At 43.2% G+C, this 15,111-nt stretch overlaps 1 protein-coding gene across 1 annotated transcript; it reads right to left on the minus strand.

Moving 5' to 3' along the window:
• Positions 1 to 3,403: 3,403 nt before the first annotated feature.
• LOC115091661 (olfactory receptor 52R1-like) lies at positions 3,404 to 4,351 on the minus strand. The gene has a single exon (XM_029601824.1). It carries the CDS (start codon positions 4,349 to 4,351, stop codon positions 3,404 to 3,406), a length of 948 nt encoding a protein of 315 aa, XP_029457684.1.
• Between the last annotated feature and the right edge of the window lie 10,760 nt (positions 4,352 to 15,111).

Consider the following 15,111-nt stretch of genomic DNA (forward strand, 5'->3'; position numbering starts at 1 on the left):
TAGGTCCATTTTCTCTGCCACTATAGCTCGCACCCCCTCTTCTGCATTCATCCTTCTTGTAGCTTTTATTCTCTACATTCTCAATATTTCTGTTTAAAGGCTGTTATTAAATGCTGTGCTCTTTTTATCTTTTCTCTGTTGTGTTTTAAGCTATAGAGGTTTTATTTGGAACCCACGTAGTACAGATTTTGTAACAGGTGGAATATAACTCTTATAACCAAATAAATAATATGGTGATTTGCCTGGACGTTGACTGATACATTGCAACTGTTGCAATATGCAGCAGCCTATTTAGTATTGGGCCGCCCTGCCCAAAATCACATGAGCCCTGTGTTAAAACACTTACATTGGTTAAGGGTAGTAATTGCTGTCCCGTGCAGGCTACCCCCATGCTTATCAGTTCCCCAGACCATAAAAGTTGGGACCCTCATTGGTTGTTGTTTGAATCCAACTTCCCTTCTCCTCCTGCTATTGAAGCAGAGAGCAACATAAAAACATAAGAAATTGCCATACTGGGTCAGAGCAAGGGTCCATCAAGCCCAGCATCCTGTTTCCAACAGTGGCCAATCCAGGTCACAAGAACCTGGCAAGTACCCAAAACATTAAGTAGATCCCATGCTACTGATGCCAATAATAGCAGTGGCTATTCCCTAAGGGCAGGATTTATGCGCGTAACCGGCCTTACGGGTGCTAGGCCTGTTTTAAAAAGGCCCGGCAATGGGCATTAAGCCCCGGGACGCGTGTAAGTCCCAGGGCTTGCAAAAAAAGGTGGGGAGGGGGCGGGGTGGTCTGGGAGCGGGGCGGGGGTGTGGCCAGAGGCCTCCGCATGGCCGCTGTGCCGGGGATCGCGCACCGGCAGTCAGCCAGCGCACGCAACTTACTTCACCCCGGGCCTGAAGTAACTTTTGAAACAAAAAGAACTAAAAAGGTAGAGGGGAAAGGGCGGGGGAGGTAGGGGAAGGGAAGGGAAGGTGGGGTGGGGGGTAGGGAATGGGGGAAGGCAGCGCGGCTCGGCGCGGGCTAAGCGCGCACAAGGTGCATAATTGTGCATCCCCTTGCGCGCGCTGACCCCCAATTTTATAACATGCGCGCGCCTGCTCACGCATGTTATAAAATCGGGAGTACATGTGTGCGCGCCGGGTAGCACATGGATATGTACGCCACACGTGCTGTTTTGAAAATCTACCCCTAAGTCAACTTGATTAATAGCCGTTCATGGACTTCTCCTCTAGAGATGTGAATCGTGTCCTCGATCGTCTTAACGATCGATTTCGGCTGGGAGGGGGAGGGAATCGTATTGTTGCCGTTTGGGGGGGTAAAATATCGTGAAAAATCGAAAAATCGTAAAATCGCAAAACCGGCACATTAAAACCCCCTAAAACCCACCCCCGACCCTTTAAATTAAATCCCGAACCCCCCCCCAAATGACTTAAATAACCTGGGGGTCCAGCGGCGGTCCGGAACGGCAGCGTTCCGGAACGGGCTCCTGCTACTGAATCTTGTTGTCTTCAGCCGGCGCCATTTTCCAAAATGGCGCCGAAAAATGGCGGCGGCCATAGACGAACATGATTGGACGGCAGGAGGTCCTTCCGGACCCCCGCTGGACTTTTGGCAAGTCTTGTGGGGGTCAGGAGGACCCCCCCAAGCTGGCCAAAAGTTCCTGGAGGTCCAGCGGGGGTCAGGGAGCGATTTCCCGCCGCGAATCGTTTTCCGTACGGAAAATGGCGCCGGCAGGAGATCGACTGCAGGAGGTCGTTCAGCGAGGGTTCCGGCGCCTCGCTGAACGACCTCCTGCAGTCGATCTGCTGCCGGCGCCATTTTCCGTACGGAAAACGATTCGCGGCGGGAAATCACTCCCTGACCCCCGCTGGACCTCCAGGAACTTTTGGCCAGCTTGGGGGGGTCCTCCTGACCCCCACAAGTCTTGCCAAAAGTCCAGCGGGGGTCCGGAAGGACCTCCTGCCGTCCAATCATGTTCGTCTATGGCCGCCGCCATTTTTCGGCGCCATTTTGGAAAATGGCGCCGGCTGAAGACAACAAGATTCAGTAGCAGGAGCCCGTTCCGGACCGCTGCCGTTCCGGACTGCCGCTGGACCCCCAGGTTATTTAAGTCATTTGGGGGGGGTTCGGGAGGGTGGGGGATTTAATTTAAAGGGTCGGGGGTGGGTTTTAGGGGGTTTTAGTGTGCCGGCTCATGATTCTAACGATTTATAACGATAAATCGTTAGAATCTCTATTGTATTGTGTTCCATAACGGTTTAAGACGATATTAAAATTATCGGACGATAATTTTAATCGTCCTAAAACGATTCACATCCCTATTCTCCTCCAAGAACTTATCCAAACCTTTTTTAGACCCAGTTTATACTAACTGCACTAACCACATCCTCTGGCAACAAATTCCAGAGGTTATTGGTTAAGGGCAGTAACCGTCGCACAGTAAATTGCACCATGCACCATTTTCTTCATTTATATCCTTCAGCCTTTACGGATCCACAATGTTTATCCCATGCCACTTTGAATTCTTTACCTGTTTTTGTCTTCACCACCTCCTCCGGAAGGGCATTCCAGGCATCCCCCACCCTCTTCATGGAGAAATATTTCCTGACGTTGGTTCTGAGTCATCCCCCCCTGGAGTTTCATTTCATGACCCCTAGTTCTACTGATTTATTTCCATTGGAAAAGGTTTGAGTTTTTGCATCATTAAAAGCTTTCAGGTATCTGAAGGTCTATATTATTATCTCTCCCCTGCATCTCCTCTCTTCCAGGGGATGCATATTTAGATCCTTCAGCATCTCCTCATAATTCTTATGATACTGACCCAACACCATTTTGATCGCCCTTCTCTGGACCACCTTCATCCTGTCTCTATCCTTTTTGAGGTATGGGCTCCAGAACTGAACATAGTACTCCAGGTGAGGCCTCACCGAGGACCTGTACAAGCGCATCACCACCTCCTTTTTCTTGCTGGTTATTCTTCCATTCTGCAGCCCAGCATTCTTCTGGCTTTAGCTATCGCCTTGTCACATTGCTTTGCTGACTTCAGATCACCAGACTCTATCACGTCAAGATCCCTCTCTTGGTTCGTGTACATGAGTCTTATATGCAACAGTGCCTTATGAGCATTAATAGCTTTGAAAATCAGGCCCCATATGTTCCAAACCACTTTGGACAGTCCCATGGATTGAAAGAACACAATACAAATGGAAAATTATATCAGATTAGCAGTTCTTCAAGACAACAGAAAAAAATGAGATTTACATTCAATTGTTTAATAGGAGGTACAAGGTATGAAAACAGATTATATGTGATAGTTCCCTGAGATTAAAAGAATGGAGGAGAAGAAGAAAGGAAACATGTCTGGGTATGATTAACATAAAATAATAATAAAAATTAAGTTCAGTTATTTTATCCTTTTAAAATGAAACATTGCCAGTATCCGACAATGGATCTGTTTGGTTTTCACACCATAGACTATGGGATTGAACATGGGTGGCACAAGGAGGTAGAGATTGGCCACAATGATATGAATATAGAGAGGAACACTGTGATGAAATCTGTGGGTAAAAAATGTAAAGAGAGCTGGGATGTAAAACGCTAGAATGACACAGATATGGGAACCACAGGTGCTGAGGGCTTTGATGCGTGCAGCCCTGGTTGGAAGCCTGAAGACCACCCTCAGAATCCTGAAGTAAGACAAGACAATAAAAGTCACATCAAATCCTACAACCAAAAATCCAACAATCAGTCCATACACAGTGTTAATTATTGTATCTGCACAGGCAAGCCTTGCCACAGCCATGTGTTCACAATAGGAGTGCAAGATCACCTTGTTGGTACAGAATGGAAGTCTGTTCAGGAGAAAGCAAAGTGGGCTTATTAAGAGCACACCTCGGACTAATATCACCAGTCCTATCCTGACTATGACTGGATTAGACAGGATAACTGAGTGTCTCAATGGGTTGCAGATTGCCACGTAGCGGTCAATGGCCATAGCCAAGAAAATCCCTGTCTCTGTAGAAGAGAAACAGTGGACAAAAAACATCTGGATCAAGCAGGAGTCAAAATAGATTTCATTGGAATGGAACCAGAATATGGCCAGCATTTTAGGTGATACAGAAGTAGATAAAACCATATCCGTGACAGCCAACATGGAAAGGAAGTAATACATTGGCTGATGAAGGCTTCGTTCAGTTTTTATAATGTACAGAATAATGCTATTTCCAAGAAAAGCTATGATGTACATCCCAAAGAATGGGAGGGAGATCCAGATGTGTGCATCTTCAAGCCCTGGGACTCCAGTGAGGATGAATGCTGATGGGTGGCTGGGAGTGCTATTGACCGACGACATGTTGCCGGGCTGACCTTCAGAACCATATCACCTCTATCCCCTGGAAATGACACATCAAAAAAGTCACATGTTTTTGTTAGCTAAGACACAGCATATACTAACAGGATGTAGATTTGGTTTACAGTTTTTTTAAGAAAATAGGTACAATATGGCTGATTTTCAAAACAATCACTAAGGTCCAAGCTCAAGCTTGGCTGATTTTCGAAACAATCTGGGCTTCTAAAGTGAACTGTGTTGAGCCTACTGTGGTTTTTCCCCATGTTTTAGTATGAGTTTTAGGTCCTAACCTTACACGAGCATATAATATGACTTTTGGAGGAAATGCATTACCGGCAGGTCGGCAAGCCAAGCCACTTTACAACAATTTATTTTGGCCCCCTGATGAAGGTGCAGCTGAAACACGGTTCCGTGTTGGACTAAAAGAATTTGAGCCTCTTACACTTTGGCAGTATGGCGTTTCTTCGCGCGATTAAGCTATCAAGCTAAGTAAAGATTTGTTATGCTATTCAGCTAAGTATAATTTGCAAAAAACTGCGTTTTACTTACAGATAATTATGTACATGTTTTAAATTGCATGAATTGGCGTCTGATTTTGCACTGAAGCATAAAAAAAGTTTCATTATCTGACCCATGATTATACTTTTGGCACATTTACTACTATGCTATTTAGCATTACAAGGTACCTATGAATGAGGTCAAACTAATGAGAGCAAAAACTTCTGTTCACTGCACTCAGGGTGTAGATATTTGTGTTTTATTGATTGTGGTACATCAGTATTTATTAATTTAGGGTAAAACATCCACACTAAATCTACCATAGTATGATTAGCACAACTCATGCTAACTGCAGAGTAATAAGTCTTATTAGCTATTACCCTGCAATGCAAGAATGCTCTAGTAAAGCTTCACCTCCTTCCTCGATCTCCTCCCGTGTCTTCACAAACTCACATATCATCTCTCGAACAGCTATGTGAGTTTGTGAGTTTGTGTGAAGAAGCTTCAGTTTAAGATACTCTTTGGATATACAGAATTTTGTATACAGCGACTATCCCATGAAAAGCTGTTGGAGAAACATGTTGAGTATCTCTATCACTGTTTGAATTTTCCACATGAAATTAAGATTTGAAAGTGATACGCTCTACTATACTCACACTTCCCTCTTTGAATCGTTTTTGGAACTTGAACTGTCTTATAACGTGTGATTGAGATACTAATGTAGTTGATCTCATTTATCAACCTGAAGATTTTCATCATTTTGGAAGAATAACTTATGGGATCAATATTGTGCCTACTGGCTGTAGATATACATGCTTTCTAAATTGATATTTTCCAGGGGGTTATATGAGGTTTGATGTGTTTTGATTGTGGTGATTGCAAGTATTTGAATGTATATGAGCCCTTGTATTTTTTGTTTTGCTTTGCTTTGTAACTTTTTGTACAGTTTGTTAATTATGACTTTTTGCAATATTGTATTATTTCCAATTTCTGATTTCAGTTTTTTTTATACACTTGATGATATTTTTAATTTAAATTGTATTAGTATTGAATTACTTTTTCATGTACCTTGTTCGGCATTACTTGACATATTTTACATATTCAGCATACTTGGGCCATCACTAGTGACAGTGGAGGTCTGTGAGAAGTCAGGGGATAAGAGAGGTCCAAGGAGGTGGCAGCACCACAGTTCACCAAAGATAACCTTGGGGGTAAGCCAGCTAGCAGGAGTAAACCTGGTGAAAGAGAGAGATGTTAACTAAATGGTGAAACACTAAGGGGCAGATTTTCAAAGGGGTACGCGCGTAAGATATGCGCGTACCCCCTGAAAACCTGCCCCAAGCTCCCCCTGCGCACGTCGAGCCTATGTTGAATAGGCTTGGTGACGCGCACAAGCCCTGGGACGCACATAAGTCCTGGGGCTTTCCTGGGGGGACGTGTCGGGGGGTGTGACATGGCGGCGCGTCATCCGGGGGCGGGGCCGTGGGCATGGTTACGGCCCGGGGGCGTTTCAAGGGCGTGGCCGAGGCCTCCGAAATTGCTCCTGGGCCGGGGAATCACGCATCGGTGGCCAGTCCGGAGCGCGCCAGTTACGCCTGCCTCGGGCAGGCATAACTTGTCAAATAAAGGTGGGGGGAGTTTAGATAGAGCTGGGGGGTGGGTTAGGTAGGGGAAGGGAGGGGAAGGTGCGGGGGGGGGGGGGGTGGAGAGAATGGCTCGGCACGCGCAGGCTACCAATTTTGCGCAGCCTTGCATGCGCCGACCCCAGATTTTAAAAGATACGTGCGGCTATGCGTATATCTATTAAAATCCGGCGTACCTTTGTTTGCGCCGGTCGTGCGAACAAAAGTACGCGCAGGCGTACTTTTTAAAAATCTGCCCCAATGTCTGGCCTTTGTTGTGAGAGAGTTCCAGAACCTGTGGATGAACAGGAAGAAGGTGTGCTTAAAGGTTTGTGCTGGCCTGGAGTCTTTGAGAGCAGGTATTCGAGAGGAGATCCCTTGTTTCAGATCTAAGTCTATGACTAGGTTTGTTGGGGGCAGGCAGCATTTCAGATAAGTAGGGCCTAGTCCTTTTTGTCATTTCAAGGCAATTAATAGGGTTTTAAATTGGGCTGGAAGAAACTTGGTAGTCAGTGGAGGTCCATGTAGATTGAGGTAATGAGGTTCCTGCAGTGGCAGCCAGAAAGCCTCCTGGTGGTGATGTTCTGCACTAGCTGTAAACATTACAGGAGACTTTGTGGGACACCCATGTACAGTGAATTGCAGTTGTCAAATCAGAATAGGATGAATGCGCAAGTCGAGGTGGCCAGATGACCTTTCTCCAGATATTGTTTTTCAGTTGCCTGATGAAGTTGAAGGTGCTCCTAGCATCTGTGGAGATTTCAGAATCCAAGTGGAGTCCAGGATGATGCCTAGATGTCATACTTTGGGTTTTATTGTGCCATTCAGCATCAGTCCTTGATTGACTAGTGTATTCAGATCTTGTACTTCTGTTTTGCTAAGGTTCAGCCTCAGTTTGTTTTAGGTGGCCCATTTCCAGATTTCTGAGATGCAATTGTTTATTTTCTGTACTGCAGTATCTCTGTCAGATCTCACTGATAGGAATACCTTAGCATCGTCTACAATAGAAGAAGCACCACAGTTCAGATTTTCTAATCTCATCAATAAGGGGTCAAAGGTTGATGTTGAATAGGATTGGGGAGAGTATTGATCTCTAAGGGGTGCTATATGGCAGAGGTTTGGCAGACAAAGAGTCATTCCCCACAATAAATTGTGTTCTTTCTGTTAGAAATGTTCAGTATCAGTTGAGAGCAGAATCAGATAATCTTTCAATTAGGTTGTCATGGTGTCAAATTCCACAGAGAAATCAAGTAAGATTAGGACAGAGAACTTTCCGGCACTGGAGACTCTGAGGACAGTGTCAAGTAGAGCCAGGAAGGCTGCTCTAATGCTGTGACTTTTCCTGAAGCCAGATTGGAAATTGTGCAGGGAATATTTTTCTTCTAGAAGTGTTGCTTTAATTTACTTTTGCTTAAGAAAGGTGATAAATCAAGATAAATAAATTAACAAACTATAAAATGGAGTTGAAAGAAGACTAACTTATTTATTATTTTGACTAGAAATAGGGTATTTTATAAAGGTCTATATTTGTCCAGAGTCCTGGGATTTTTTTAGGAAGGGCTGAACAACAGCTTTCTTTAAGGGGGTTGGCATAATGCTTTTGGTTAAGAAGTGGTTTACCAGTTGGGAGGTCTAGCTGGACAGGCTGAGTTTGGCTGCTTTGATTAGTTTGGCTGAGCAGAAGACAAATGAGCCAGGTGAAGGGTTAGGGTCAGAGAAGATATCAATTATTTGGTGACTGGAGACTTTGTAAAAGTGAGGGAATAGGCTGTTCAATGAAGATTTCTTGAGGGCTCGAGGGGAAGGGTTTGATGGTTTACGGAGCTGGCATGTTTTTTGTCTCTGAATTTGAGCAGTCTAGACCTCGCAGAAGTTTTCAAATTTTTTAAGTGATGTGGCAGGCAATGCTTTCACATTTGTTGCTGGAGAATGGTGGATTGTCATACATGATGTCTAACTGGAAGACGTCTTTGTGAATCCCTGAACAAAATGTTTGTGATATTCTTGGCATTTGCAATTGTTGATGAAAAGTACAGTTATTTTTGTGAAGATAATAGATTTGTTGTAAGCTGCTGTGTTGGTTATTTTTCGGCCCAATGCAAACACAAATTCAAATGTGCCAAAAACTCTCAATAAACCATCCAAATATACACAGAATGGAGATACAAAAATCGAGATATAACAACAATGCTTATGACAATGGCTAATGTAGAAACTTCAAAGAGTGACAGATGATTATAAACCATTGGATTCATATCAGGTTTGTTGTAATCAGATAAGATGAACATCCCACATTATATGATGGTCACTCTTAGATAACATAAATAATTGTAGAGTCTATTTTCAATTAGATAGCTCTGATATTTGAGCAAGATCATTTACTTTAGTGTATATTCGTTTCTTGCATATATTGGGTAATTTGAAATTTGTAATCTAGAAACAACATTTATCACTCTCATTATAATTATTCACCTACTAAAATGTATAATTTTAGACATTTTCAATATGTGCATTTAAAAAAGGCAACACAATGCCAAAAAATATACTCAAAATCTCCAACAGTTAATCACTTCTTATATACACCAGGCTGTCAGATGTGGAGATGGTTTTCATCCGGAGTCTTTCTAGGCATCAAATTTCTTCTTAGAGGATGTGTAGTTCAGTGGAAAACCGGGGCAGAGATTTGTGATGCTTGGAGGCAAAGGTTTTCCATGAGGCTAGTTATTATTTATTTATTTATTTATTTATTTATTTATTTTTAATTTTTCTATACCGATGTTCCTGTAAGAATACAAATCACATCGGTTTACATTTTAACAACAAAATTCGCTTAGGAGCGTTACATAGAACAATGAAGGCATATAAATATGAAATGAATTATAACTTAACATATCGTAAAGTTACAGTTTACGATATGTTAAGTTATAATTCATTTCATATTTATATGCCTTCATTGTTCTATGTAACGCTCCTAAGCGAATGAGACGACTGAGACAACATAACTTGATCAGAGATTGTTTTTTTTAACATAATTGGCATCTTAGCGGAATGCGTTGGAGAGGTGGCTAAGAAACATGGTAGGAGCGAATTTTGGTAGAAAGAGAGGAGGAATTAACAGTCTGAGGTTGCGAGAATTAGGAGTCTGTGAAGGCTAGAGTCTGGAGTATGGGAAGAATAGCATTAAGAGTCAGGGAAGGCTAGGCTGAATAGCCATGTTTTAAGTCTTTTTTTGAAAGAAGATGGACAATGCTCTTGCCTGAGGTCCGGTGGTAATGCATTCCATTGATGAGGTCCTGCTGTCAAAAGGGCCCTCTTTCTTAGGGCTGATTTTGCTTGTGGGGCAAACAGGGTGTCTTTATAGGCGCTTCCATTGGTTTGGATGAGGTATGTGGTGTGAATTGAATAGTGGTGTCGATGGATGTGAGGTTGTGTTTGGCTTTATGGATAATCGTGAGGACTTTGAAGAGGATCCTGAACTTGACGGGTAGCCAGTGGAGGTGGTGAAGAGTGGGGGTGATATGATCTCTTTTTTTGGTGTTGGTGAGGATCCTGGCTGCTGAGTTTTGAACCATTTGAAGAGGTTTTATGGTGTTGGCTGGGATCCCGAGCAAGAGGGAGTTGCAATAATCCAGTTTTGAAAGGATGATGGATTGCAGTACTAGTCTGAAATCTTGGAGGTGAAGGAGCGCTTTTAAGTTTCTGAGAACTTGTAATTTGAAGGAACAATCTTTCGCGGTGGTGTTCACAAAGTTCTTTAGGTTAAACTGATTATCTAGGATCACGCCTAGATCTCTGACGAAAGGAGATGATTTAATCATTGAGTTGACCGAATGAGAGGGGGGTGGTGGCGTTGGAAGTTTGGTGATGATTTCCTTTGAGATGATAAGAATCTCGGTTTTGTCACTGTTTAGGACCAGGTTGAGCGTGGAAAGTAGTTGGTTAATTTCTTGGAGGCAGGTGGTCCAGTGGTTAAAAGTTTTTTGAAGAGAGTCTTTGATCGGGATGAGGATTTGGACATCGTCCGCGTAAAGATAGTGGGATAGTTTTAGCCTTGTGAGTAGGTGGCAGAGTGGTAGAAGGTATATGTTGAAGAGTGTTGGAGATAGGGAAGATCCTTGTGGGACACCCAGGTTGGAGCGGACAGGGGGAGATTCTTTATTGTTGATCCTGACTTTGTAGAACCTGTTGGACAGGAAGGATCTGAACCAATCAAGGGCAGGACCTTTGACGCCAATGTTTGTTAGTTGTTCAAGAAGGATGTTATGGTTCACAGTGTCAAAGGCGGCGGACAGATCGAGGAGAGCGAGAAGATAGGTTTGTCCTTTTTCCATGTTTAATAATATAGTGTCTGCTAGGGATATGAGCAGGGTTTCAGTACTACGTGTTTATGGAAATCCGTGTTGCGTGGGGGAGAGAATGTTATGCTCCTAGAGATAATCTGATAGCTGTTTGTTGACTATTTTTTCCATGATTTTTGCTATCATGGGAAGGTTAGCTATTGAGCGGAAGCTAGACAGGTCTGTAGGAGGTAAGTTCGGCTTTTTTAGAATAGGTTTGAGAATAGCGAGCTTAAGAGGGTCTGGCACTGATCCTTGGGATAAAGAGAGGTTAACGATGTCTGAGATTGGCTTTGATATGGTGTTTGGGATGTTGAAGAGCAGGTTAGGCGGTATCGGGTCCGAAGGATGTGAGGTTGGTTTCAGTTTTTTGAGGATATTTTCTACTTCAAGTGATGAAGTTGGTTCGAACGCTTCGATCATTGAGTTCGGTTTTGGTAAAGAGGGGAGGGCGAGAGAAGGTATTCCAGGGGGCGTATGCAACGCGGCGGTTAGTTTGTTGATTTTTTTCTCATGGATAAATGTAATATCCATGAAGGATATACATTTTTTTCAATAAAAATGATATTGTCCACCTGAAGGAAGTGCCATAGTGATGCCAAAATGGCACTTTCCTTTCAAGAAGATGGCACCATTTTGAGGTACAGCCTGAGAGGATGACCTCATAGTGACTGCATTGTGGCATGTCCTTCGGGCAGACAGAATCATTTTTATTCTACATCCAGATCCTCGGCCTCTGGATAAAGGCCTAGGCCTAAGCCAAGGCCTTGGTCTCGGCAATGGGACCTGGCCTTGGGCCAGGGCCCAACATTTGTCCCAAGCCTAGGCCCATACTTTTCCCAATAACGTCAGCCGTTATAATGTTAAGAATTAAGTCGTGTTTGTTATTCAATGTAATAATATTATAATTGTTAGAGCAATGCGTAGATACAGCTTTTTACTATGTTACAATGTTACAATGTACAGATATGACCTGTGGTCACACTATCACTTAAGTTATTATGAGAACTGATGTGAAAAAGTTATCGCAATTTGCAGTAACTTAGTGCTTTGCATAGGTATTAGTGTAAATTGCGATAAACTACCTATTACCATAAAACACACCCCTTTTCCTATCACATGCGATATTTAGCAGGGATGTGCAGAGCAAAATTTTATGTTCATATTTCTTATGTCCGAAAGGGGGTCCCACTTGCGGCCAATATGGACATAAAAAAAATCCAATGAGTTGGGTATATGTACATATGTGCAAAAAAAAAATTTAAACCCCCTCACCCTCCTTAATCCTCCCCCCAGACTTACCACAACTCCCTGGTGATCGAGCGAGGAGTGAGGACGTCATTTCTGCAATCCTTGGTGAGAAGCATGTGACGTCGGCGGCACGTCGAGTGACGTCGGCGCCACGTGATTCCCGGCGAGTTCGCGCCGGACGGCTCGTTCGGCCCAAAAAGAACTTTTGGCCAGCTTGGGGGGGCCTCCTGACCCCCCCAAGCTGGCCAAAAGTTCTTTTTGGGCCGAACGAGCCGTCCGGCGCGAACTCGCCGGGAATCACGTGGCGCCGACGTCACTCGACGTGCCGCCGACGTCACTCGACGTGCCGCCGACGTCACATGCTTCTCACCAAGGATTGCAGAAATGACGTCCTCACTCCTCGCTCGATCACCAGGGAGTTGTGGTAAGTCGGGGGGGGGGGGGATTAAGGAGGGTGAGGGGGTTTATATTTTTATTTTGGCTCAACAATCGCGATTTCCCACATATCCAACATATCTATGTTGGATATGTGGGAAATCCGATCGTTTATGTCGAATCAATTTTTTAAGTTAAAAAAAAATATGAGTAGCGTTTTACTAATGTGGTCAATCCGAATGCACACCCCTAATATTTAGTGCGTTTTGATAAATCCAGGCCATAGCCGGCTAATTCTACTCCTCCCGGTTATGCCCCCGGAAAGCTGGCTAACTTATTACTCAGCTAGAGTTTAGTTGGATATGTCCAAATATTAATTTAGCAAACACAAAAAAGTGCAAGAATAGAATAAGTTCCTGGTGAAACAATTTAGCTGTCAAAGATGATGTTTTATTGCGGCAACTCCTTAGTTTAAATACTGTCTCTTGCTGAAAGTGCAAGTGGTGCTCCGGTGTGTTTTTGCAAATATCAATTTAGCCAGCTAAATTCAGAGTTAGCCAGCTAAATGCTTCTGAATATGGACCTCTTTTTGTATATCGATTTACCAGATTATGCACTTCAGGCTTTGAAGGCTCTTCAGAATGGTGCTGCTCGATTGAAATCTGGAAGAGGTATTCATGATCATGTTTCCCCAAATCTGGCTGACCTTCACTGGTTTCCTGTGGCATTCCGGGTGAAATATAAAATGCCAACCTTGGTTCTCAAGCTTGTGACTATGGAGTCCCTACCATGGGCAAATGCTATGTTGCATTTGTGTAACCCTTCTCCAGCTTTGCACTAGATGAGCCATAGATGCACATGGCCTGACTGACTGAGACCTGGGAAAGAGCATTTTGGAAGGTGATCCCTGTATTTTTGGAAATCTTTGCCAGCTGATTTGTACAAAACTTTCAAGACTGTTAAAGACACTTTTTTTATTAGCAGGCTTTTTTGCAATGACAAGAGTTTTATATTTTGTCGTTTTGGGACTGTTTAAATCTGTGTAATGTTCTGCTGTTTTTTTTTAATTGTCTTTTTATGAATTTCTATTTAGTTGTATGTATTTTTTATGAATATATGCATTGCTAGTCACCTAGAACTTGCCACCAGGTGACTAATAAGTAAATAAATGAAGAATAGGAGTGAAAATAAAACATAGATTTTTTTTGTATCTAAATAAAATATATCTTCTCCCCTAAGTATCCAATGTGCATAATGACTTAAGTCTTTGTCACAAGTTCACAAATTCAGATTTCTTTCTTCATTAGGGTTGTCAACAGTGCATTATCATAAAGGTAAGGCTGATCCAGTCCTGGCTTCATGCCACTGAATACATGGAGTTGCAGTTCTCCAACACTACAGCTCCAATTGGGTAAAACCAGGGCCAGCTCAATCTGTTCATTTATGACATGGGATTATTGGTAGCCCTATTTACTTAATACTGCAAACTGTCTGTCATAAGGCTAAGGGAGTCCGAGCATGCTCACTAGAGTCACGGTTGTATTTGTCATTCCAGAAACAGCCCAAAGGCAAGCAGAAATGGCAGTGGTGGGTTTCCTAAACTGTACAATGCAAAGACAATGTGTTTTACTTTTATGAAACTAACATTGAAATGACAGATACAAGTCTCAGACAAAATTATTAGCATTTTATTCCCTTTTGTGAATAATAGTCAGTAGTACTAGTTACACTGAAAAAATAGTCACTGCCTAACAGTAACAAAAGATAATATGCAAGCCTCCCCCGTCATAACATTGAAACACATAGTTTTCCATAGATCAGAAATGAACAATTCATTTAAAAAACAACCTTCCTTTTCTAGGTTAATTCTAGAGCTCTTCAGCACCTTACAGATGAAGAAAATGCTGGAGGCTCAGGTGTAAATGATCTCGCATTACTCCTGTGGTCCTTACATACTGAAGTCTCACTCTACCTTTATCTGGAGGTCTCGTAGGTATTAATCAGAGACTCCAGACGGTTCATTAATCCGGGGAGCGATCCCACATGTTACCTTCTTCTTTTCTCCAGCTTCTATAGAGATACCGCAGTGTTGCCCTGGGCCAGAGAGTCCCTGCTAGGAAAGGCCAAAAGCCAACTGTCTCTATAGATAAAGTGAGCCAGGCAGTCCACCTCCTGAGTGGAAGAGTAGCCTTGTGATCAGAGCAGTGGGCAGAGAACCAGGGAAGTCACACTGCAAATCCTTTTTCTGCCACTGATGCTCCTTCTGACCCTGAGCAAATTCGCTTCACCCTGCATCCACTGACAGGAAGTCCAAGTCCTCACGCGGGATCACTATTAGATGCTGATATCGAAGGGCAACACAATCCCTCTGGATCACCTTTCAAAATAATCTAACAAAAGTTGCACCAGAAAAATTCTTATAAAAACTTTCTAAATAATTACGTCTCCTATCATTAAAGCACTTAAAAAGGCTGCAAGGAAGCTCCCTTACACTCACAGGGGAGAAAATTAATGAAAACACCCAGGGCTCCACATTCACAGGACTTCTGTCAGTTAAACTGCTCCTGAATTATCCAGCAAAACCCTAGCCAGGTAAGTCAGGGCGGGACAGGGGCATTCGGGGGCAGAGCAGGGATATTCTGCTAAGTCAGCTGCATACGTCCAGGGCTGCCTCAGAGCA

This window comes from Rhinatrema bivittatum, chromosome 5 (genome assembly GCF_901001135.1).
Source record: "Rhinatrema bivittatum chromosome 5, aRhiBiv1.1, whole genome shotgun sequence".
In the NCBI taxonomy this organism is placed as follows: Eukaryota; Metazoa; Chordata; class Amphibia; order Gymnophiona; family Rhinatrematidae; genus Rhinatrema; species Rhinatrema bivittatum.